Source organism: Rhineura floridana, chromosome 5 (genome assembly GCF_030035675.1).
Source record: "Rhineura floridana isolate rRhiFlo1 chromosome 5, rRhiFlo1.hap2, whole genome shotgun sequence".
In the NCBI taxonomy this organism is placed as follows: Eukaryota; Metazoa; Chordata; class Lepidosauria; order Squamata; family Rhineuridae; genus Rhineura; species Rhineura floridana.
This window is the reverse complement of record NC_084484.1, coordinates 160,000,311-160,023,926: the sequence shown is the minus strand read 5'-3', so window position 1 is coordinate 160,023,926 and position 23,616 is coordinate 160,000,311. Positions and strand designations below refer to the sequence as shown.

Here is a 23,616-nt window from a genome sequence, read left to right as displayed (position 1 = left end):
AAGTAGTTGTTGGCTTCCTGTAATGCAGTTTACAATACTGTTCTAAATCATGGGTGATAAAGTGGGGATGCAGTAAAGCTTGCAAATCCTTGGAAACGGACCCTTTTGCCTTTCTTTCTTCTCTTAATGGGATATAATGACTTGCAAAGGCCATTTAAACAGTTTACTGTAGAAAGGAGCTCATTTTCGCAGTGGAACTAATGAGCCACGGCAAACTGTTTTTGTACCTAGAAGCTTCATATCCAAATTCCATCTGGAACTACCTCATTGTGTTCACTGTTTACCCTAGGACTGGGGAATCTGTGGCCCTCCCAGATGTTGTTGGACTCCATCTCCCATCATCCCCTGACCATTGGCCATGGTGGCTGGGATTGGTAGTTGTCCCAGCAACATCTGGGAGGGCCGCAGATTCCCCATTCCTGGTTCAGCCTTTACGCTGCATAACAGTAAAAGGTGGAGGGAGGGTAGTGGAGGGAAATGCCTTTAAAAATATTCTGTCCATGCCAAGGTTGCACGTATTTTGAACATGTTTAGGGAGAAAACTGCACAGAATATTTAGTTGCAGAATCCATTATTCTGAGAATTTCTGCTTTCATTTGCTTTAAGTAATTGAGAGACAGAGAGGTTTCTAGTCTGTATGGCTGGGAAGATGGTTTTAAAGATGTTCAGGTCACGTTTGGTGAAACCTCAGAAGCTAGAAGAGAGAGAGTTCAAAAGAAATCCTGTTTCTAGGGGTTCAGTGGTCTATATAACTCCTTGCTCCTTCTCATGGCTAGCAGAAGCAGGATAAATAATACAAAAATATGTAAATTGACTTAGCTTCCTGCTGAGGAGAGCCAATGGACAGCCTGGGTAGCCGGGATTCACTACACGTTGGCCCATCTGCCCAGGGAGAAGGACCAACCTGTCCCTTGATGGCTCAGCACATAGGGCATCTGTGTACTGAGATGTGAATTTCAGGTTCAAACTCTGAGGGCTCCTGATGTATACTCAGTTCCTGTGAAATGTTCAGTCAGTTGCTAAAGCAGGCAGGAGTTTTTTCCCTACTTTATCCCTTTGTGTCTTGCACCAGTGGCTAGACTAGAATATCAGGTGTCCTTTCCCAGTTTATGGCTTGAGATGGAGGAGATCCCACCACTTCTCAGGCAGCAGCTTCATTTGCTGAACTACTCTTACAGAACATTTCCCCTAATATTCATCCGAAATGTACCTTGGTGTGATTTTGAAGCCGTGGCTATATTTATTTATTAAATTTATATCCTCCCTTCCAGACTACACATGTAATGCAAAGTGAAACCATGGCTTAATGTGAGGGTTACTAGAGAGGGGATTGTGGCCTCTGCACTCCTGTCTCTTGCTCCTGCACTGCTGTAAACTAAGTCATGGTTTAGCTTAGGCCATCTGAACATGGACTTATGGTTTGTCTCACTCCAGACAAGCTATAATCTGTAAACCCAAGGACAAACCTTGGTTAAAGCTTGTGGTTTGTATGGAGTGAGACAAACCATGAGCCTGGGTTCAGACACCATGCTAAAGCAAACCATGACTTAGTTCACAGCAAGACCAGAGGAGGAGCAAAGCATCTCTGTTCTGAGAGCCTATATGTTCACGTTAAACCATAGTTTGGCTTAATGTTACATGCAAACCAGCTATATGTGCCCTGTTCATAGTATATAAGGTGAACAATCTCCCTCACCCTCCTTCTTTCTGATAGTTTTCCAAAAACTAAAAAGGATATTGGCATCTCCCTCTGCTGCCTATGCTGATCAATAATGTTTCTTCCTCTCTAGGCTAAACATACATAGCATTTTTTTCTTTTTTAGCTTCATAGGCTTTGCATCTCATTCTCTGCAAATGTTTGTGCCTCTCCTCTGAATCTTATCCAGCTTGCCAATATCTTTTGAGGCACCTGGTGCCCAGAACTCACAGCAACATTCCAATCAGGTCACACTAATGCTGAATAAAATTGCATTATTATTTTCCAGCTCCTGGCAACCGTTCTCTGGTGGTAAGACCTAAAAATGGCATTGGCTTTTCCAACCACACCATTGCATTACTGACTCGCATTCAGTTTGTCTATATACAGTGTAGCTTCTCAGTCTGTCTGTTGCCTAGCCAGTTATTTCTCCTCTTCTGCATTTTGTTCTCTTTTCCTTTATTTATTACGTTTAGCCTTGCTGAATTGCACTGTGCTGCTGCTTTCTCCCCAGATCTCCAGCTTATTAAGAAAAAGTAGGGTTGCCTGAAACGGAATCCTTTTGAGCAGCGGTGGGGAGCCTTTTTCAGCCTGAGGGCAACATTTCCTTCTAGAGTCTAGACAGTCTTCTGAGGGCCACATGCCAGTGGTGGGCACAGCCAGAGGCATAAAATGGCAGAGCAATGAATGCATATTTTACCATTGTTCAGTAGGCTAGTTTGTACACACACCTCTCTGTCTTCCATCCAAACGAGATGCATTATCAAAGTTCAGTGACACATTCCAGCCACGCAAAAACATTTGGGGTGTGATGCAAGGCCAGTGAGCTTCTTTTCTTCTCCGTTTTATCCTCACACCAACCCTGTGAGGTAGGTTAGGCTGAGAGATGGTGAATAGCCCAAGGTCACCCATTGACCTTAATGGCTGAGTGGTATTTGAAACCCGGCCCACCAGTGGTGACAGCGGGGCAAGCCAAACGGCTGAAATCTTGTTATGCCTGTGGGGCTCGTGGGCATCTTCAAAGAGACTGTGCGGTCAAGCGAAACTCCAGGGACGGCGGCTTGAAGCAGGGAAGTGTGCACTTTGTTTGTAAACAGAAGTCTCAAGATTTAGGACCTGTTAACTGGATTGTGGACAGCGGGGCAAGCCATATATATGTCTGGTATAATCAATCAAGCTGCCCTCTGGAACTCCGTCTGCCTTTCAGACCAGCAACTTACTCTTGTGTAACACGCTGTGGATCTGGGCCCATAACCCTTGTTGACTTGTGTGCGTTGTTGAGTGAAACAGCATACGTTACGTTGGAGTTCAAGTTTTGAGCAACTTAACTCCAACGTAACGTATGCTGTTTCACGCAACAACACACACAAGTCAACAACCAGGTCCTAGCCCAACACTCTAATCATGACACTAGAGGTGAGGAACCTTCCCTCATGGGCCATCTTCTGAGGAGGCTGCATACCCATGGTGGGTGAGGGCTACAGGCAAAAAGTGGGTGGAGCAACAGATGCGGCCTTCCTTTGTACAACAGGGTACATTCAAGCCACACACAAGTTAAGAGGCTTCTACACACACACCTACTTGCACGAGGCATTACCACAGTTCAAGGACACAGTTCAGCTGGGCAAAAACACTGGAGGGGGTGGAGCAGGGCCAGTGAGGACCAAAACACTGGAGGGGGTGGAGCAGGGCCAGTGAGGGGTGTGGCCTGGGAAGGGGCATGGCCTGAGGAGAGACTGAGGGCTGGTTGGAACTGGGCCGCCACATTTGGCCCTTGCCTGAGGCTCCCCCACCCCTGCACTATACCATACTGGCTCTCTGTATGTAGCATTGTCATTTGAACCCCTATTCAGGTGTCCGAATCATGCAAGGATAATTGTGTGAGGAAGTAAAATTGGGCTGTGCTCACGCTGCTTTTGCAGTGACCCCGTGCTCATGGGTTGAAGGCATGTCTGCAGTGAGCCAGCCTGCTGAAGCTGTCCCCATGTGCTAGAACCCTGAGCAGTTGTTGGGGATGGAATGAGCCAATGCAGCCTCACTCTCCTCCCTCGTGCAGTTATTGCTGTGTGTGTTTTTGAATGCCTGAATAGAACTTTAATCTCCACATCTGTCGATGTACTATCTATCTGTGAAGCCACAGTTCTGTAGAAATGCCTCAGGCTCTGGAACTTCCCAGTGAGAGTCTTGTTTAAGAGCTTAAAAAAAAAATCCTCATACAATTTTCTCATGGGAGATGCCATGTCAATGTGAGGTATTATTGCTGTGTATTTTGCTCCCCTCGCCCTTCAGTGTGAGCTCAATTTTCCACCTTTTAATAAGCTCAAGAAGGAATTTAATGTTAATTGTGTGGCTTTACCTTGAAAAACGGTTGCATCTTCCAGTTTCAACTGTTCTCTAGATAAAAGGCGTGAGCTTCTGTTTACTTTCCCTGCATTATTCATGTGAGGAGAACGGTCTTCATGCCTGACATGATTTCAGCTGAATCTTGTTCAAATGGCTGGTAGCTCTTAACTATTTTGAAATAATGTAAAAATAAAATGAAAAAACCACCTGTTCAACAGGCTTAATAACCCTTTAAAATGTAAATGTACTGCCTTCAAGTCGATTCTGACTTATGGCGATCCTATGAATAGGGTTTTCATGAGGCTGAGAGGCAGTGACTGGCCCAAGGTCACCCAGTGAGCTTCATGGCTATGTGGGGATTTGAACCCTGGTCTCCCAGGTCGTAGTCCAACACCTTAGCCACTGCACCACATTTAAAATATTTTTATACCACCTTTTAAAGATAAATGCTGTCCTCAAGCAGCCTATACAAACAGACAGGTAATATGTAAACTAAACTCACCTGCACTATACATTTAAAGCACTGTTATACCACTTTAACAGCCATGGATTCCCTTAAAGAACCCCAGAAACTAGTTTGTAAAGGGTGCTGAGTGTTTTCGGGAGACCCCTATTCTCCTTACAGAACTACAGTTACCAGATTAGTGTAAGAACCACTCCCTGTTCCCAGGGAACTCTGAGAGTTGTAGCAGGGGGATTAGGGCTCTCCTAACAACTCTAAGCACCCTTTGCAAAGTACAGTTCCCAGCATTCTCTGGGAAAGCCATGACAGTTTAAAATGACTTAATACTGGTTAACATAGTGCAGATGGGCCTTTCTGTTCTGTTCAGGGCATGAGTCAAATACTGGCAAGAGAATAGAAAAGGACATGTCTAACCCTCCTAAAACCATATAAACATAATTAGAACAAAGCATTAGGTCAGGGATGGGGAACCTGTGGCATTCCCAGATGCTGTGGGCTCCCAACTTCTATCCCCCCAGCCAGTGTTGCCAATGGCAAGGGATGATGGGGCATGTAGTCCAGCAGTGGTACAATTGCTTTTTAAATGTGTAGATGGGGCAAAAAACAACAATATAAAAGAACAATCCTTATCAAATTTTCAAATAGTTAAAATAGTAACTATAATACAATCTGTGTTAGTTAAAAATTAGACTGAAACATCCAGGCCTTCTAAGATCCATTTACAATTAGTCTGGGAAGGAGCCAGATAGGAGTATCTTATGTGGAAGGGTGTTCCATAGGAAAGTCACTCATGCTCACCAACCTGATAGATCTCTTTCTCTGTCTCCTCGCTAGAATCAACCCTGAAAAGCTTGTTGACATCCAGAAGAAGATGCAGTCCTTCTTGGCTCAAGATCAAGAGTTGAAAGAGAGAGCCCAAAGGGTAACCTGCCTATCAGTGCTATAATGGCACTCTTAGTACAATATAGTATATTATACTATATCATCTTAGTATAATAATATGCTGTGGGTTGTAGCCAACATCAGTTAGACACATTGAAATTAATGGACCTGGGTTGTATAGTGATCAGGAATGGCAGCATTCTGTTAGTTTGTAGCAGCTTCTGGTTCTAACCGTTCTGATTGGAAGTTTAAGGTCATTTTTTGATGTGGTGAAGTCATAATGAAGCAGCTCTTGCCTGTCATCTTGTTTTATTTTATTTATAAGATTTATTACTCTCCCTTCAGGTGAGTCTTCAGCATATGGCAAAAGCTGTATAATCTTTTTCTTTCTGAGTGCACTTTCCCTCATAGTTATTGCAATTTTATATGCTGTTGCTGTATTTTTTATGCAAAGTGTAGTCTTATCACTATTTAGATAAAAGAAATTGGTAAGAGCTGAGATTTTGCACCTTCTGAAGAACTATGTTGTGCTAGGTTTGGAATATCCCAAATCTTATTGTGCGGAGCTATGTTCAGAAGAGAATAAAAGCTAGTGTGGTGAGTAGATGGAATATCAAACCTGGTCTGGGGACGCCTGGGGTCAAATTGCCTATCCAGCCTTGACTGTGGATGAGAGTTTGAACCTAGGCCTCCAGAGTCCTAAGTCACTCATCACTTCTGTGTAGGGTGCTAATGGTTTCATGTGGGAGTGGGGCTGCCCCTCTTGCCCCGTCCCTGACATGACACTGCTACATGGTTGTCTGCAAGCAAAGTGCTTTTCACAGGCAGCTTCTTGTATGCAGGCATGCCATATAATTGGGAATCCTGTGCAGTCGTGTGTTCCACTTTCATGGAGATGCTTAAGTGCCAGGAGTTGCTTGCCTGAAGGGGTTCCCTTGCAGACAACCACGTTCAGCATGCAATCATCAGAGAAGGTACACAAAAGAACACAGGAAGGGCCTGAATCAGGCTGAGGGCCACAGTGGCCAACCAGATGCCCATCGGAAGCCTGCAAGCAGAATCTGAGCACAACAGCGCTCTTCTCCATCTCTCCCCATCTGCAGTTCCCAACGCCTGGTGTTTAGAGAAATAATGCTTCCAACAGTGGAGGTAAAACATAGCTATTGTGGCTGCTAGTGGCCATTGATAGCCCTGTCCTCTATGAATTTGTCTAATCCTTTTTTAAAGGACAGAGCTAGCACAGCAACAGGAGCAGAGTGAGAAGAACAGTCCTGCTCCAGCTTGAAACTTTGAGTGCCTTGCATGCAAGTATCATGTGACTAATGCTAGTGTCCCACACTGTAACTGCTATATCACACTGGCTGTCTAAAAATGATACAACTTTTTCTGAGGCATAATGGTCAGGCAGTGCAGAAGTTCAAAGAAATAAAATTATCTACTTCCCCGTCTAGAAAGCTAGGTTAATGATGATGTGATGATAGCTTAAACATGTAAAATAATAATATCTTTGAAGATAATTTTGCCTTTGTGGCAAGTGCCAACTGGATTGAAAACCCTGTATTTATGGCCTTATTATGTAATATTGATACTACAGGGTTTCTTCCCAGGGCAGTCTTTCTGATTTTCTCTATCAAGCCGGGAGTGTGTGGCTGTGTCTTCTAAAAGCTTGTAGCTGTGCATTCTTGATTTTTGCCAGCTTATAACACAGGGTCATGATTGCGTAGCCACAACAGAAAGGAGTGAAGGCAAGAACAGAGTAAAATAATTTGGTTTGCACTGAAAAAAAGTCAATAAATTTTTCCCATTTAATTGCAGTCGTTTTTTAAAACACCCTCTAAAAAGCTAGATAAAATTAAATTGAGTGGAGTGAAATAATCTTGGAGTTTGGGGATAGTGATGGAACGAGTTCAGACAAGGGCTTTTGTCGCAGCTGACAGATCTAGTGATGAACCTGCCCTGTAAATCCAATTTTTATTGCTATATTTAAAGCTGTTTTTTATTGCTGCATGGTACCAGTGTGAAATTGCAGTCAGTTCTTCCTTTTTGTTGAAAGCTTGTGGTCAATTTCAAAATGCTCAAAGTGTTTGGGGATAGGGTTATCTGGCTTTATTAGTAGGTGATGGTCTGGGCTCGTATAGTATCTTACTATGTAATCTTTTTCTAAGCATCACGCTACCCGTGAACACTTCTGCACAGGCACAAGTATTCACAAGTAGTGTGATACCGTGAGGTGGGGTGGAGGCACACGAAGTACCTGGTTGTGGCAGCGGTGTGCGGGTGAGCGAGGTGGAGGTGGCTGTGCTGGTTGTGTCTGGCTAGGCGTGGCCCTCAATGGGTTGATTGGCGGGAGGGTTCCCTGTGGCGGGGGGAGAGGGAGGCGGCATGGTGGTGGCAGCGTGCAGATGAGCAAGTGTGCGGTGCAGTGACGCTTGTGTTGGCTGGTCATGGCCCTTGGTGGGTTGGTTGGTGGGAGGGAGGGAGGGAGGGGAGGCCAATGGGGGGTGAGGGAGGGAAAGCTGGCTGGTGACCCGAGGGAGTTAGGGGGAGTGCTGGAGAACCATGGAGAGAGAGCTGGCGACAGTAGGTGGGGTTGGTGAGCAAAGCGAGCCAAAAGTCAAAACCTCGAGTTAAAAAGAGAGAAAGACCTCAATGGATGACTGAAGAAACTCTTAAAATGGTTAAAGAGAAAAGGAAAGCAAAAGCAAAAGGAGATAGACACATGGTTAGAACCCTAAATGCAACACTACAGCGACTAGTATGTAGGGACAAAGAGAACTATTACGATGTTATTGTATAGAAATAGAAGAGGACAACAAAAAGGGAAGAACAAGAGCCCTATTCCAAAAGTTTAGAGAAATGAAAGGGAAATTTAAACCAAGAGTAGGGATGTTGAATAATCAACAGGAGAACACACTGAATGACCGAGATGAAATAAAAGGAAGATGGAAGCAATACACTGAAGAACTCTATAAAAGAGAAGCCAGGATGGAGGAACCATACGATGAATAACCAGAAATTTTAGAATATGAAGTGAAAGCTGCTCTTAAAATACTTGGAAGAAACAAGTCACCAGGAACAGATGGCATACCAATAGAGTTGCTACAAGCAACTGAGACAGAATCTGTCCAAATTTTGACAAAAATCTGTCAGGAAATATGGAAAACTAAACAATGGCCCACAGACTGGAAGCATTCAATATACATCCCAATTCCAAAGAAAGGGGATCCCAGGGAATGCAGTAATTATCGAACTATGTCGAGACTTTGGAACGAGATCCTGAAGACGAGGTGGGAGAGAGTGGGGAGGGGGATTTAGAATTCCAGGAGTTGCAACTAGGGAGTGAAGAGGAGGGGGGAGAGAGAGAGATGTTTGCAGTAAGAGACCTTGGGATTCCAACGGCCAAGGACTCAGCCCTGCCAGTTCTCACGCCTCCTTTCGAGCAGCGGGGAGGGGAGATGGAAGAGGAGTCGGAGAGAAGAGGATACGTAACCCCTCCTCAGCCCAGCAGCCCCGTAAAGAAGCCGGTGTCCAGTTTCCACTCACCCGCCCCCCCCCACGGGATAGAGACGTCAGTGCTTCAGAGGGAGAGGAACCCCCCTCCCCTAGAGCTCGCAGACGGCAAAGGAGGGAGGAACAGAAAAAGGCAGAGGGAGGGGGATCTCTCCGAAGGAGCGCAAGGCTTCGTGACCGCCTCCCTCCTTCATAAGGGGTGGGGAGGCGGGAAAAAGTTTGCTCTGTCAACTTTCTTTCAATGCTGCAGGAATAGGCACTTAGGGAATCTAGTGAGTTAGATTAGAGGCTTACATGAAGCACAGGAAATTCAATGTGGAAATTTCCTTAATAAAGAAAGAATTAATCACACCCTCGAGTTCCGTTATTGCCACTCACCCTGGGGACGAGAAACTATTGCCTTAATATTCCATGCAAGTAAAGTAATGCTCAAGATTCTACAACAAAGGCTCTTACCATATATGGAGCGAGAAATGCCAGACGTCCAAGCTGTATTTAGAAAGGGAAGAGGCACCAGAGATCATATCGTAAACATATGTTGGATGGTAGAACAGACCAATGAATTTCAGAAGGAAATCACCCTGTGCTTTATAGATTACAGCAAAGCCTTTGATTATGTAGATCATGGAAAAACTATAGAATGCTTTAAAAGGAATGGGGTGCCACAGCATCTGATTGTCCTGATACGCAACCTGTACTCTGGACAAGAGGCTACTGTAAGGACAGAATATGGAGAAACCGATTGGTTCCCCATAGGAAAGAGTGTTCATAGGGTTTTCGTGGTAAGAGGTATTCAGAGGTGGTTTATCATTGCCTTCCTCTGAGTTTGGATGCATCTTAGTCTGGTGTCTCAGCTTTGACCATTCCGCCTTGGGTGCCCCTGCTAGGAGTCTAGCATCTTGGTCTAGACTCCTGACGGCATTGCTCTCTGCTTCTTCAACACTGTCAAACCCCTTCACCATGTTAAGGTGTGCATCCTAAAGGGGGTTGACAATTGACAATGAGGACATTGAACTTGTCAAGGATTATCAATACCTCGGCACAGTCATTAATCAAAATGAAGACAATAGTCAAGAAATCAGAAGGCTAGGACTGGGGAGGGCAGCTATGAGAGAACTAGAAAAGGTCCTCAAATGCAAAGATGTATCACTGAACACTAAAGTCAGGATCATTCAGACCATGGTATTTCCAATCTCTATGTACGGATGTGAAAGTTGGACAGTGAAAAAAGCTGATAAGAGAAAAATCAACTCATTTGAAATGTGGTGTTGGAGAAGAGCTTTGTGGATACCATGGACTGCAAAAAAGTCAAATAATTGGGTGTTAGAACAAATTAAACCAGAACTGTCACTAGAAGCTAAACTGATGAAACTGAGGTTATCATACTTTGGACACATCAGAAGACATGATTCACTGGAAAAGATAATAATGCTAGGAAAAACAGAAGGGAGTAGAAAAAGAGGAAGGCCAAACAAGAGATGGATTGATTCCGTAAAGGAAGCCACAGACCTGAACTTACAAGATCTGTAACCAGGATGGCTCACGACAGATGCTATTGGAGGTCACTGATTCATAGGGTCGCCATAAGTCGTGATCAACTTAAAGGCATATAACAACAAAAGGAATACATACATCCACTCTGGCACTAACTACAGTTACTTTTGACCATTTTTGTTTGGTAACTAGAGGTTGGTTAAAACATCCTGGTTAAAGAAGAGAGTTTATCTACCTATTTAAGTATAGTTAATGTTGGTAGGAAGCTTCCCATAGCTGCAGTTAAGACTGTAGGAGGTGGAGAAGAGAGGATTGTGGGAAGAAGTGTGAGACCCTGCAGTCCTGTGAACAATCTTTTAACTGTGGTTAAAAGTGGCCTGATGTTAACATCTCCACTAGCCCACGGAGGAGTATCACTATATTATCTTCATCTCTTCTACAGAAGTGGATTGCTATATTTACTGCCTCTTCTGAGCCTGTTCTGTCTATGAGAGCCTTTAATAGTAAAGTAACATGTATCCATCGCTTTGTCATCAAGCCCTGTGGCACTGTTAAAAATACTGCAATGGAATAGCCAAACTGAATTTTGAATTCAATCAAGCTTTATTGCTTCAACTTTGGTTATAGCAACCACATTAAAAAAAGTAGCCCACTGTTATGTACGTGTATTTTTTTAAAAAATTAAGTGTCACGTACATCATTCCATGAAAATATGAATGTTTTTTGGGAGTTTTTAATGGTAGCTTTTAAAAATAGGATTTAGTTCACCACACCAATGGACTGAATGGAATTTGTGTTTAATATCAATATTTTCAGCAATGGGCTGCTAAAGTCTGCCTTGAACAGTGCTGAAACTGTGATAGCAACAGAATTTGGCCATGCTGACTGTGGCTGATTGGAATTGAAGTCCAATCACATTGGAAGGACCACAAGTTCTCCATCCCTGATGTAGCTCTCCAGAGACTCAGACAGAGGTCTTTTCCAGCCTTTTTAATTAATCTTTTAACTGGAAGTGCAAGGGATTAAATAGAAGACTATTCTTGTTGTTATTATCACCACCATTTATTACCCACTCTTCACGCAAAGGTCCCAGGATGGGTTACAAAAACGTTAAAATATTGCATTAAAAACAACCTAAAATCGCACAATAGGGTGGCTCCTAAAATATACATCTCAGGTGTCAAAGGCCAGGGTAAAGAGGTTCATCATCATCAAACAACATTTATGCACAAGCATGTGGTCTACATTGAAACATAGCTGCTCCTGTAAAATTGTCCCTGCAGGGATACGATTCTTGAAAACATGAGACAACATGAATTCAGTGGGAACACACTATTTAACTTCCCAGTCCATAAACGCATTGGGTGATGTCCAAATAAGTAATACTCAGTGGACCTAAGTTAACTTAATTCATTGATTTAAATGGGTGACCAACATTGGATTTCACTTGTTATTTTGACACACAATAATATCACTGAAGCACTTGCACTTAACTGCTAATTCTTTGGTACTGGCCTCAGTTTTGCCTACCCATCTGACTGTGTGATAATTAGTGGCACTCATATTATGTACTAGAGAAAATTGGAGACTATCAGTCCATTGTGGTGTGCATAAATACTGTGTTGCATTAATTGGGCATCTTCTTATGATGGCCTGTCTAACGATAGCAAAACATTGGAAAGACTTAAAAGGCGCGATGATACAATATTGATATCACAAGATCTGGTTCATTGCCTTTAAGGAAAAACTAACATACAAACTAAGGGCTGCCTGTGGTATTTCTAAAACTGACAAATTTACGTCAGTATGGTTTCCTTCTATCCAATATGCTAACAATGAATAGCACAATCAAAATCCACCATCTTATTATGCTAAAATTTGGAGCGACTAACTTTAAACAAATTTATAAATGTTCATTTTGCTCACCTGCTTCATCCACCATTGTTTCCCCCTTCTCTTCCTCCTTTCTGTTTCCCTTCCTCCCTTCCTGCCCACATCCCCTTATTCCTTAAGTAACGCCACCTTACTTGGCACCCTTACTCGGGAGGAGGGCTTGTTTGAGGGGCTTGTCATTAGTTGTATTGAAGTTGACATTTGTGTAAAAGATGCATGTTCTCAATTAACTATAATGTTTGTATTACCCTCTTAGAAGAAACAACAAAAACGGACTTCCGGGAAGGGTGACTTTGCTTGTGCCTGCTTTTGAGATATAAATCAGTCAGAACTTTTTTTTTTTTTGACTGATGAAATTTCTCCCGGGCAGGGAGAAACGTAGAGATCAACCTCAAAAGCCTGGTTTTGTTGGGAGGACTGGATTTCATTAATTTATGAGAAAAGGTCCAGCCAGCAATGCCGGACGGACTTCCGAACAAGCTCTATCTGATTAATGCGATACGTTTATCTTTTCTTCAAAGAGAAAACGGACTAACAGGCAAGCACCCTTCTTTCTATTATTTTTTTTACTTGGTTTAAATTGTTGCAGCAAAAAGAGATTTGTCAAATGAATCAGCTTTAAAGAACTTCTGGGTGAGCTATAACTCTTCTCTGTTATTCACGAAATTAACAGCTTATCTCTGTTTCTATTGCAAAAAGCTGTCCTGGAAGTGCATTCTAAAGATATAAACAGAAGAGGGATTTCTATTCCGAGGAGAAAAAAATAAAAAATATGAACTTTGGAACATTATATTGTCTGGGACTATTCTCTTTTTGGTCTATTTTGACGAATCTGCTTCTTCACGACGCCACTAACTGTTTTGATGCTGGGAACTAAATTTGTTCTGTATTCTTGAACATAGAGAGATAAGGCAGGCTGCTCTGTTTATACTGTGATGTCATCAAGCCTGGAATATTAACCCAATTGTTGCTGAAATAAGAAGTGGTTCTTTATTTTTGTTTTGTTTTGTTTTCGTGGTTTTAAAAATGGCAATCAAGAAAGTGGCTGAGAATCTGGAAGTAATTATGTTTCAGAAAATAATGGATGAGATTGAGATAACGAAACAAACCCTGCAACAGGGCAGTAAGGAGTTGAAAATTGAACTGAGCAAAATGACGCAGGAGCTTAAAGAAATAGGGGATCCTGTGAGAGAGGAGAATGAGATCAGAGATGAGAAAAGAAAAAATAAAGGGAAGATACAAGCCCTGGAGATTGGAACAAATGTGGAATTAGAAAAAGATCTGGAGTTTATGGATATTAGAAATAAAATCTACTGTTTGGAACTTAACATTATCTCTGAAGAAATTAATGAAGATATTAGAGATAAAGTTATCAATGGCTTGGATAATCTTCTGGACTGGAATGACGTGATGGAGCTTGATATAGAGAAAATCTATGGAATTAACTGCAGCCATGTGACAATGGAAAAACTCTCAAGAGATGAGCCAGTGCATTTTGTAAAAAAGAAGAACAGAGATATGACTTTACAACAATATTTCAGCAACTTATTCAGAATGGATGGCAAGAAAATATTTGGGATAGAGGAAATTCCCATCAGACTCTTATTATATGACTATGGCTATGACAGCAAGATTATTATGGAATACTGATAATGGAAGATTGGACACTGAAATTACTGGACTTAACAGGACTATTGAAGATGGAAGATGGAATTAATAGGGATAATGGAATAATGGCTATTGAAATTATTGGACCTAACAGATTTTGATGAGATGGATTAATCGATATGTTTATTTGGACTATGGTTATGACAATAAGATTATTATAATTATTAACGAGATGGATTAATCGACATGTTTATTTGGAGAAAAATGGATAGATATATTTCTTAAAGAATTGAAACCTCTCTTTGACTTTTTGTGGAAAGTAATGTTTATGAGATTTGATGATTAATTAAGATAACTACTGGAGGAAAGTGATTTTATAATATAATTTAAGAAACAGGATTGTTATATGTTGTAGACCTATAACTGATCTGCGACAAATGGGAAGTCAACATTTTATTTTTTTGTTTAATCATTTTTGTTTTGTTTTGTTTTTTGTCTTTGAATGTTTTATGATTTTGTTTTGTATGTTTTATGAAAATTTGAATAAAAATTATTGTAAAAAAAAAAAAAGAAACAACAAAAACTTATATGACATTGTAAATTTTATCTGGAAAAGCAATAAAACATTATACGAAAATAAATACTGTGTTGCAATATATCCTGCCCATATATGCAGATGATTGTGTATGCTTGTTGCATATATTAATTATGGATTTTTTAAATGTGGTTTACTATGCATTTTGGTCCCAGGCTATGATCTGAAGGCACATGAGGCCAGCTCCCTGCTGAAGCTAAGCATGGTCAGGTCTGGTCAGTGCCTGGATGGGAGATCGCCTGGGAACCATATGAAAGCCACCCTGGGTTTCTATCATGAAAGGAAAGGTGGGGTATAAGAATAAATAAATAATAATAAATACATAATAAATTTTAGTTATGGGTAGCTCTGTTTTTATAGTTGATTTTATTCTTGTTATTTTGCTGTTGGCTTTTGTTTGTATTTGTTTGCCTTGGTATTTCTTCTAATATATTTTTTCCCAATAAAACAGCATTATTTTGCTACTGCTTGAGATACTCACCATGTTCTCTTAAAGGCTTTTCTCAGTGTTGCAATAGTTATTGAATACCTTTCTTTTTAACTTGCCCTTGCTATCAACAAGGTGCGGCAACTTTTTTTTTCAGTTGAGGGCTGCATTCCCTCTGGGTAATCTGTTGGGCTGCATGCCAATAGAGGAGGGTGGAGACAGAGACAAATTTTCTGGATTTATTGCCTATCTAGAATAAAAGTTCCCCAGTTTTCACCCTGGCTATGTTAGATTGTTTCCCAGTCACATGCAAGTCAATCCCACTGGTTTTGATGGGGTTACTCTCAAATAGGTTTACAGGGAATTTTTTTTTTAAGTACAACAGATCAGTACCATTCTTGAAAGTAAGTGAAAGTAATTCCTTTCTAACTTTAGCATGCCTCTTCCCCTCCCCCCTTTCCCAGGTCACAGACATCTATCAGAAGCCTACCAATTTTGATCTTAAGACAGCTGAGAAACTTCTTTCCCCAAGCTGTGGAACCAGGAAGATAAAAACTCTTATCACTTTGTTTTTAACAAATAAACTATTGCCCCTTCCAATTGTTCTCAGATTTCATAGAGAGAGGGCAAAACACTAAATAGTCAGGGACGATAAGCGGGGGGTGGGGGATGAAGAAGGAAGGAATTACGATGGGATAGGAGAATGGAGCAGTTTAAGGAGGCATTGGGAGGTGCTTAAAGTGAGGTTGGAGGCTGCAGGTGGCTTCTGGGCCACAGATTGCTTACCTGGGCTGTTAACAGTATGTAACCATCAGCATGTACTGCTGTTACATAAAAACAAACCTACTGCACAAATTAATTGGACCAATGCAATGCAAAATGCACACAGAATGGTGGTTGTACTCTAGATGTTTGTGTAGTTTAGATTAAGGTGTATGTATGAGAGTTAGAGATAGCGTGCAGAAACAGTAATGAGCTATTGTAAATAATAATTTAATAAAGCTCTTGACTGTTTTTTAAGATTGAAAAATTCAGTAATGGCTTGCAGTTAGTGAAAGAGCAAATGAGAATTCTGTACACGAACCAGTGAATATATCTGTAAAACTGTTTCCCCCCTCTCTTTTCCCAAACAAAAATTACAGAACAGTACTGTGGAAACATAAACAGTATGATTTAATGAATGATACACTTGAGTTACCAGACAAACGAAAGGGCATGCTGGTAGCAGCAGGTTATTCACTTTTATAGAAGTGATTTTCCAGTGTTTTATTGCAGTCTGGATAACGGGAAACTACAAGCAAAATCTGTTACTACAGTTTTTGTTGCTGTTGCTTCAAAGGATGGTTTTAAGGGCAAAACTATCCTATGCTGCAAATTCTATTAGTAGTTTTAAAAATGGTTTTCAAGGGTGGAACAAATAGCTTCAATTTTAAGAAATACAGAAGAGAAAAGGTTATTTTGAAAGGCAAGGAAAGAGACCTGCTATAAATCCAGTGGGCGTAAGTGAGAGGTGGATAGGAACATAAAATGAGCAGAGGAACTTAAAAAAAAGTTGAAATGTCAGAAATACATAATACTTGGCAATCTATTGCATGGACATAAGTTTCATGGATTTCAGTAAGGCTTACTCTCAAGTAAGGGTGCTTAGGATTGCAGCCCTAGTTAAATTACTGGACAGGATAGTAATCTTATTTTTTAAAAAAACAAAACAAAAACCCTCTTGCATTTATATCCCACCTTTCCTCTAACATGGAACCCAAGGTGGTATATGTATGTGGTTCCCACTGACCAGACCTAGACCTGCTTAGCTTCCGCAAGGTTGTGGCCTTCCTGTGCCTTCAGACCATACTATGGGACCATGTGAATAATTCTATTCCTGTAGTGACTCTGAGCTTACATTGATCAAATATTATAAAATTAAATGATTCCATAATTTATTATTCCTAGTTGAATAAGAAATTAATCATGGCTGTCCGGTTTTGAGTTAAAGGAAAAGAAAATCTAAGACTAAAAGGTAGCCAGCATGGTGCCGTCCAAACATTGTGGAACTCCTAACTCCCATCAGCTCCAGCCAGTGCGACAGTTAATCAGACATTATGGGAATTGTAGTCTAAGAACATATGGAGGGAACCATGTTGGTTATCCATGCTGTATTCCATTGTGCGGATGGGCTAGAAAAGAACAGTAGTGCTGCCGTCATGGTTAGATGATGACTCTGGGTGGCCATGTTACAATCTAAGCCTGGAGGGATGTGTACTGTAGATCAGAGTCCCTGAGACTAATGGCGTGAGCTTGAAAAACTGGACTCTGAAGTATAGCAGGCAGCAGGTACAGCTCTGTTGAGTTGCAAAAAGGCAGAAGGTTAAGCTCCTAATAGTTCTACTAGGGCTGTAGCGATGCCCTTTCTCACTTGTGGAGCCCCTTTTGCAGGTTGTGAAAGTTTGGGGATTTTGATTTTTGTGGGTCTCTGTCTCCTGCTCCCCTGGATGTTCCCCAGAACCACAATGGGTTTGATGTAAGTAGTGTTCTGGGGCATTATGTGTATTTAGACATGATGGTTGCACAATGGGACTGCAGTTTCCTCTCCTTATCCTGCAGCCACCAGTCCCAAATCTGTTCTAGAAGGTTCCTACTCCATCACAGCTGATTTTGAGGGTGTGGGGGCAGGCTGGAGGGGACAGGAGAGGAGGTTCTGTTGCACCCATGGAGGTTTGTTGTGTCTGGGGAGCTGCAGCATTGGATATAGCCCAAGGCTGACAGCATGGAGGATGTTTGAGGCCATTGGAATCCCCCCTCCCAAATGAAAAAGGAGGTGAAACTGCCTCTTCTTGTTTCACCTTCACCCCCACTTCTCAAAAATTGGGCTGAACTTCAGAATATTCAAAAGTTTGTCCCAGCCCTAATTTGGCCAGTTGACACACTTCATATTGCTTGACCAATCCAGAGGCTTCATACTACCTGGGAACCACAGGAAGTGATGTTATACTGTATATCCCTGTTCTTTTCTGCACCTCTGAGGCCCGAGCCCACACAATTCATAAGTGCACACAATCCATGATAGCTTGCTTGGCTAGCTCCAAACTCTAGTTCCTAGTTTGAGTGCACAAGCCCTCGTCTTCTAATTTTATGTGTACTCTGGGTTCCTACAATTATGTTTTTGTATTTAATATGTAGATATCGTAACCATTGAGAAAAGTTTGGAAATGCAACTCCCAAATACTCAAGATACATAAAAGCATAATTGGAAGAATTTGGGGGTCATAAAAGCAAGAAAGAATGATCTACTTTACAGAGTAGTTAGTTTTACCTGAAATGCAATGTGTTGATTTCAGTTCTAACATTTTATATCCCTTTTTAGATATAGAGTGTACTTTCTTACTATTCCAGCAAATAACTCTTCTCACTCTTTTTCTGACAGTGTTTTGTTTCCTATCTGCGATCTGTCTACCTAATGAAGAACAAAGAAGTGTTTGATGTATTCAAGTTACCCATAGCTGAGTATGCCCTGTAAGTGCTATAATTCTTAATCATTACAAAAAGTGCTAAGTAAAGATTTGATTGGATGGTTGTGGGGGTGATTTCTTTTGAACTGCACAAACTAACGTTCACTCAGTGTTTCAGATTAGGAATAAAATGCATTTTATTTATTTTAGGTAAGATGTGTATATATACCACCTCCCGTTATTAAAATAATGCCAAGGTGGTGCATATGTGTGGGATCCACATATGAATATATTTTCTTGTAATATATATAGACAACCATAGAAAACATTGATTAAATTATTACCTAACCAGACTTCACCATGGGATGGCTGGACCCCAATGCCATGTCTTGATGCAAAATATTTTTAATAGATGAGTATCTGGATTATTATATATGGGCAAGGAATGGCAGAAACATGGTGGTTGAAGACTCCCAACCACCCAATCAAGAAGAAGCCGAGGATGAAACTTTTGAAAAGCAAATTGCCAATGTTTCGAGGAGGCATGATGAAGTAGTAATGGGGGACTTCAATTACCACGATATCTGTTGGGAAACAAATTCTACCAAACCTGGCCCTCCAAGAAATTCCTGGTTTGTGTTGGAGATAAGTTTATCCTACAGAAAATGGAGGAAGCAACTAAAGAATAATCTATTCTTGACTTGATTCTTATCAACAGCGATGACTTAGTGGATGAAGTGGCAGTTACAGGAACTCTGGGGGAAAGTGATCACACTATACTAGACTTCTTGATTTTAAAGGAAGTAAAAGCTGAGAATAGCCATATGTGTACTCTGGACTTCAGGAAAGCCACTTTTAATAAACTCAGAACAATGGTAAGTAAGATTCCATGGCAAGCGACTCCAATGAGACGAGTCCAACATGGGTGGGAGTTTCTAAAAAAGGAAATTCTGAAGGCACAATGGCAAACAATTCCATCAAGGAAGAAAGGAGAAAGAAAGCTCAGTCTTCTCACAAAAGAGGGTCTATGGCCTTCCAGGCAAATGTGAAGTTGAAGGGGCAGGATTTCAGCTTGAGATTGATAGACATATGGTCAATACCTAATCAAAGTGACGAGTTCAAATCTGCAGAGCCCAATGAACTTCATCATAGAGTATTGGAGGAACTGGCTGAAGTAGCAACCACTGTATGTTATCTTTTGCAAAATTGTGGAGGATGGGTGAAGTGCCGGATGATTGGGGGAAGGCTGATGTTATCTCTATCTTCAAAAAGGGCAAAAAGGAGGAACCTGGGAACTACAGACCAGTCAGCATGACATCTATCCCTGGGAAAATTCTGGAGCAGACTATAAAGCAGTCAGTCTGTACGCACCTTGAAAACAATGCAGTGATTACTAGAAGCCAACATGGATTTATCAAGAACAAATCCTGCTAGACTAATTTTGTCTCAGTTTTGATTGGATAACCTCCCTGGTAGACTTGGGGATGCTGTGGACATAACATATCTTGATGTCAGCAAAGCTTTTGACAGAGTGCCCCATTATATTCTGATTAGCAAGCTAGCTAAATGTGGGCTGGATGGAACAACTATCAGATGGATCCACAGCTGGCTACAGAATTGTACTTATTAATGGTTCCTTCTCAAAGTTGGGGGAGGTAACGAGTGGGGTATCACAGGGCTCAGTCCTGGGCCCAGTGCTCTTCATCATTTTTATTAATGACTTGGATGTGGAGGTGCAGGGATTTGCAGATGATACAAAATTGGGAAGGAGAACTAATGCCCTGGAGACAGAAATAAAATTCAAAGTGATCTTGATAGGCTGGAGTATTGGGCTGAAAACAACAGAATGAAATTTAACAGGGATAAGTGCAAAGTTCTTCACCTAGGAAAAAGAAACCTAGTGCACACATGTAAGATGAGGGATACTTGGCTCAGCAAAACTACATGTAAGAAGAATCTCACATGAGTGTGACCATTTTAGTATTGGCAGATGTTATTTTACCCCATACCCTATTTTAATTCTTCTCTAGGGGATTAGAGAATGCTCAGGTTTTGATATTAAAATGTCTCCAAATTCATTGTCTTGCCACAATTTACTGAAAAGTGAATAGTTCAGTTAAGAACATAAGAAGAACCTACTGGATCAGGCCAGTGGCCCATCTAGTCCAGCATCCTGTTCTCACAGTGACCAACCAGGTGCCTGGAGGAAGCCCGCAAGCAGGACCTGAGTGCAAGAACACTGTCCCCTCCTGAGGCTTCCGGCAACTGGTTTTCAGAAGCATGCTGCCTCTGACTAGGGTGGCACAGCACAGCCATCATGGCTAGTAGCCATTGATAGCCCTGTCCTCCATGAATTTGTCTAATCTTCTTTTAAAGCCATCCAAGCTGGTGGCCATTACTGCGTCTTGTGGGAGCAAATTCCATAGTTTAACTATGCACTGAGTAAAGAAGTACTTCCTTTTGTCTGTCCTGAATCTTCCAACATTCGGTTAACCCATGTGTTCTCTGTATCTGCCCCCTCCCGCCCAAGGAAAAGGTGGGCCAAGCTGTATCAAATTGTGCAGAGACTATATGCAGTTCTGCAGTAATTAATTTGAGAACTGAGCCGGAGAGAGACCAATAGGTCTTGTGGCAGATAAGTGCCTGATGAAACATTTCAGGACTCTTCTTCTAGAAACCTAATTTTGAACTCCTCTCCCTTTTTCTTTGATTTGAAAGCATGTTGCTATTTTCCATCTCTCCTTACAAAATGAAATGCTTAAAAATGTGCCCAGTAGCGCTTGGAAAGATTGTGCACATTGCAAAGCACAATTTTAGAATGCCAGTATAATTCATTGACTATTTACATGATTCTGCCCCTAGAGGGGAATGAGAAGCTACACTCCATAATTATTGAATTAAATGGTGTTCAGAATATTAAAACGCTCCAAAAGAAATTTTAGTTTGGCCTTTTTCTTTTGTTAAAATGGCAGACTGAAGGGAGAAATTTGTGATGGGTTTCCAAAGCTTTCACTAGTCAATTGCAGTTTAGGAAATCTACCTGGAGCCTTCCAGCAGTCCACCCCAGCTGTGTGTACCCTTGAGCATTGTGGAATCACTCTGAAGCAGTCGTCTGATTATAGTTTATTATAGAGTTATGCTGATGCATGAACTAGTTTCAATATCCTGAAGCTTGTATGCCAGCTGTGGCCCCTCCTTGACAGAGAGAGCCTGGCCACAAATATCCATGCTCTGGTAACCTTTAGATTAGATTGCTGTGATGTGTTTTACATGGATCTTCAGACAAAGGCTGTTCAGGCACAGCATAAAGCTGCTAGGCTGCTAACTGGGACCAACGGATGAAAACATATTCTTGCGAGTCTTAAAACACCTTTATTGACTGCTCGCTTGTTTCTGAGTTCAATTCAAAATGTTGGTGTTTATATTTAAAGCTTGACATTGTCTTGGGACCTGGTGACCTGGTAGGATCACCTTCTCCCACATCAACCTGCCTGTACCTTAACATCATTTTCAGAGGATTTGGGTGCCCTTGCCTTTAGATGCCAGGTGAGTGACTGCTGGAGAGAGAGAGGGAGGGGGCCTTATTTGTTTAGTGCCAGTCCTTGGAACGCTCTCCTCACATGGTGAGAATTGCCTCACACCAATTCTTGTCTCTTTGGTGTTTAGTGAAGGCCTTTGAAGCAGAACCTGGCTTTATATAGCTGCTGCTACGTTATGCTTTTCCTTCTCTACTGTTTCATAGCTGATATTTGTTTATTTGAGTTTATTTTTAAATTGCATTTACACTTTGTCCTGGAATAGCAGAACACAGGAAGCTGCCTTTTACTTCATCAGAATAATGGTCCATCTAACTCAGTATTGTGTACACTGACTGACAGTGGCTCTCCAGGGTTTTAGGCAGGGGACAATTCCAGCCTTCCTTGGAGATGCAGGGAATGAAGCCTGGGAACTTTAGCATGCAAATCAGATGCTCTTCCACTGAGCTGTAGTCCTCCCCTTTTAAAATTTCATCCTGGGAGCAGCAGTGCTGAAGGTGCAGAGACGAAATTCTCCAGTTAAATAAGTATATCTTGGGAAGCAGTCTGTAACAGGAAGGATAAGACCTGAAGCCTCAGTTCAGACCCTCAGCCAATCAGCAGTCACCTTAATGTAGTAGAGGAACAAGCTGGTGTCCTTTCCCTGTATCATGCAGTTAAGATGAAAGATGGCCAGGTCCTTTCTGACTCATGCATCCAGAAGGAGTCCACCCTTCGTCTTCTGCTGCATCTGAAAGGTGTTAAATGCTATACAAACTCTGATTTGCAAATTGCCAGTAGCATTTGTTTGCACTATGGCTGTTTAACGTCTTAATATTGTAAGGTAAATAGAAGTTTCAGTACTGCTGGACTGTGTGGGTTTTGTTCAACACAGTGCTGAGGCAAGCATTCCGTCAATGCAAGGATTTATCCTTGCCTGACGGAACAATCTCTCCCTCTCCTCCCCTCCCACCCCCCCAAATCTGTTCTGAGGGTTACCCCAACTCTCCAGAGCTGATTTGACGATGGTGTGGAGGGAGGGGACCCTCATTGCCCTATCACTAACTTGAGCACCAGTGCAAGAAGTTAGTTGAATACCACCCTTTGTGTAAAAGCTACATAAAGTTTTTTGTTACACATTTTTACAAAAGGTAATGTGTAGGTGGTGCTTGTGTGTACAGGAAGGACCATTTTGTGTGATCTAGGCTTTTAGTGGTGGAAGGAAGGATAATGTTAAAATGAGGGGGTTCTAGGATCTGGTGGATCTTTACATCTGTTCTATTTCTGCAATAATTGGTTTTTTTCTTGGCTTTTGCTGCCTCAGATGGTTTAGTTAGAATATAGTCTGCTGAAGTAGAGCTACTTGTGGATATTTCTGGTTAAACTGTGGGTTGTATTTTACCCTCCCCATGTCTATTGTTCATGAATTTTGTGTCATTTTATTAAATGAATTGTTGAATTGAATTTGCAGGTTTATTGTAGCACTTTTGTTGCAGGATAATTTTTCATATTGTTTTGCCTTTTGCGATTCCCTTTTGTTTTTGTATGACAATAGCTGCTTTGGGCTTGTATTTGGAGGGAAAAGCAGGGTACAAGCAGATGGTGAATTTATTATTTATTATCATTGCCTCAGTTGCTGAGAATCACAACTTAGGAGAGAACTGTTGCACTCATGTCCTGCTTGTGGGCATCCCATAAGCATCTGGTAGGCTACAGTGAGAAGATGATGTTGGATTAGATGGGCCTT

General features: G+C 41.6%; 1 protein-coding gene across 1 annotated transcript in view; it reads left to right on the top strand.

Annotated features, from left to right (window-relative positions):
• Positions 1–23,616, top strand: part of DDX10 (DEAD-box helicase 10) — a 245,864-nt gene that overhangs the window by 44,720 nt on the left and 177,528 nt on the right. Inside the window, exons 11-12 of the mRNA XM_061628643.1 lie at positions 5,337–5,424; positions 18,330–18,418. Of these exons, the coding sequence (XP_061484627.1) occupies positions 5,337–5,424; positions 18,330–18,418 (177 nt within the window). The remainder of the gene's footprint in view (positions 1–5,336; positions 5,425–18,329; positions 18,419–23,616) is intronic.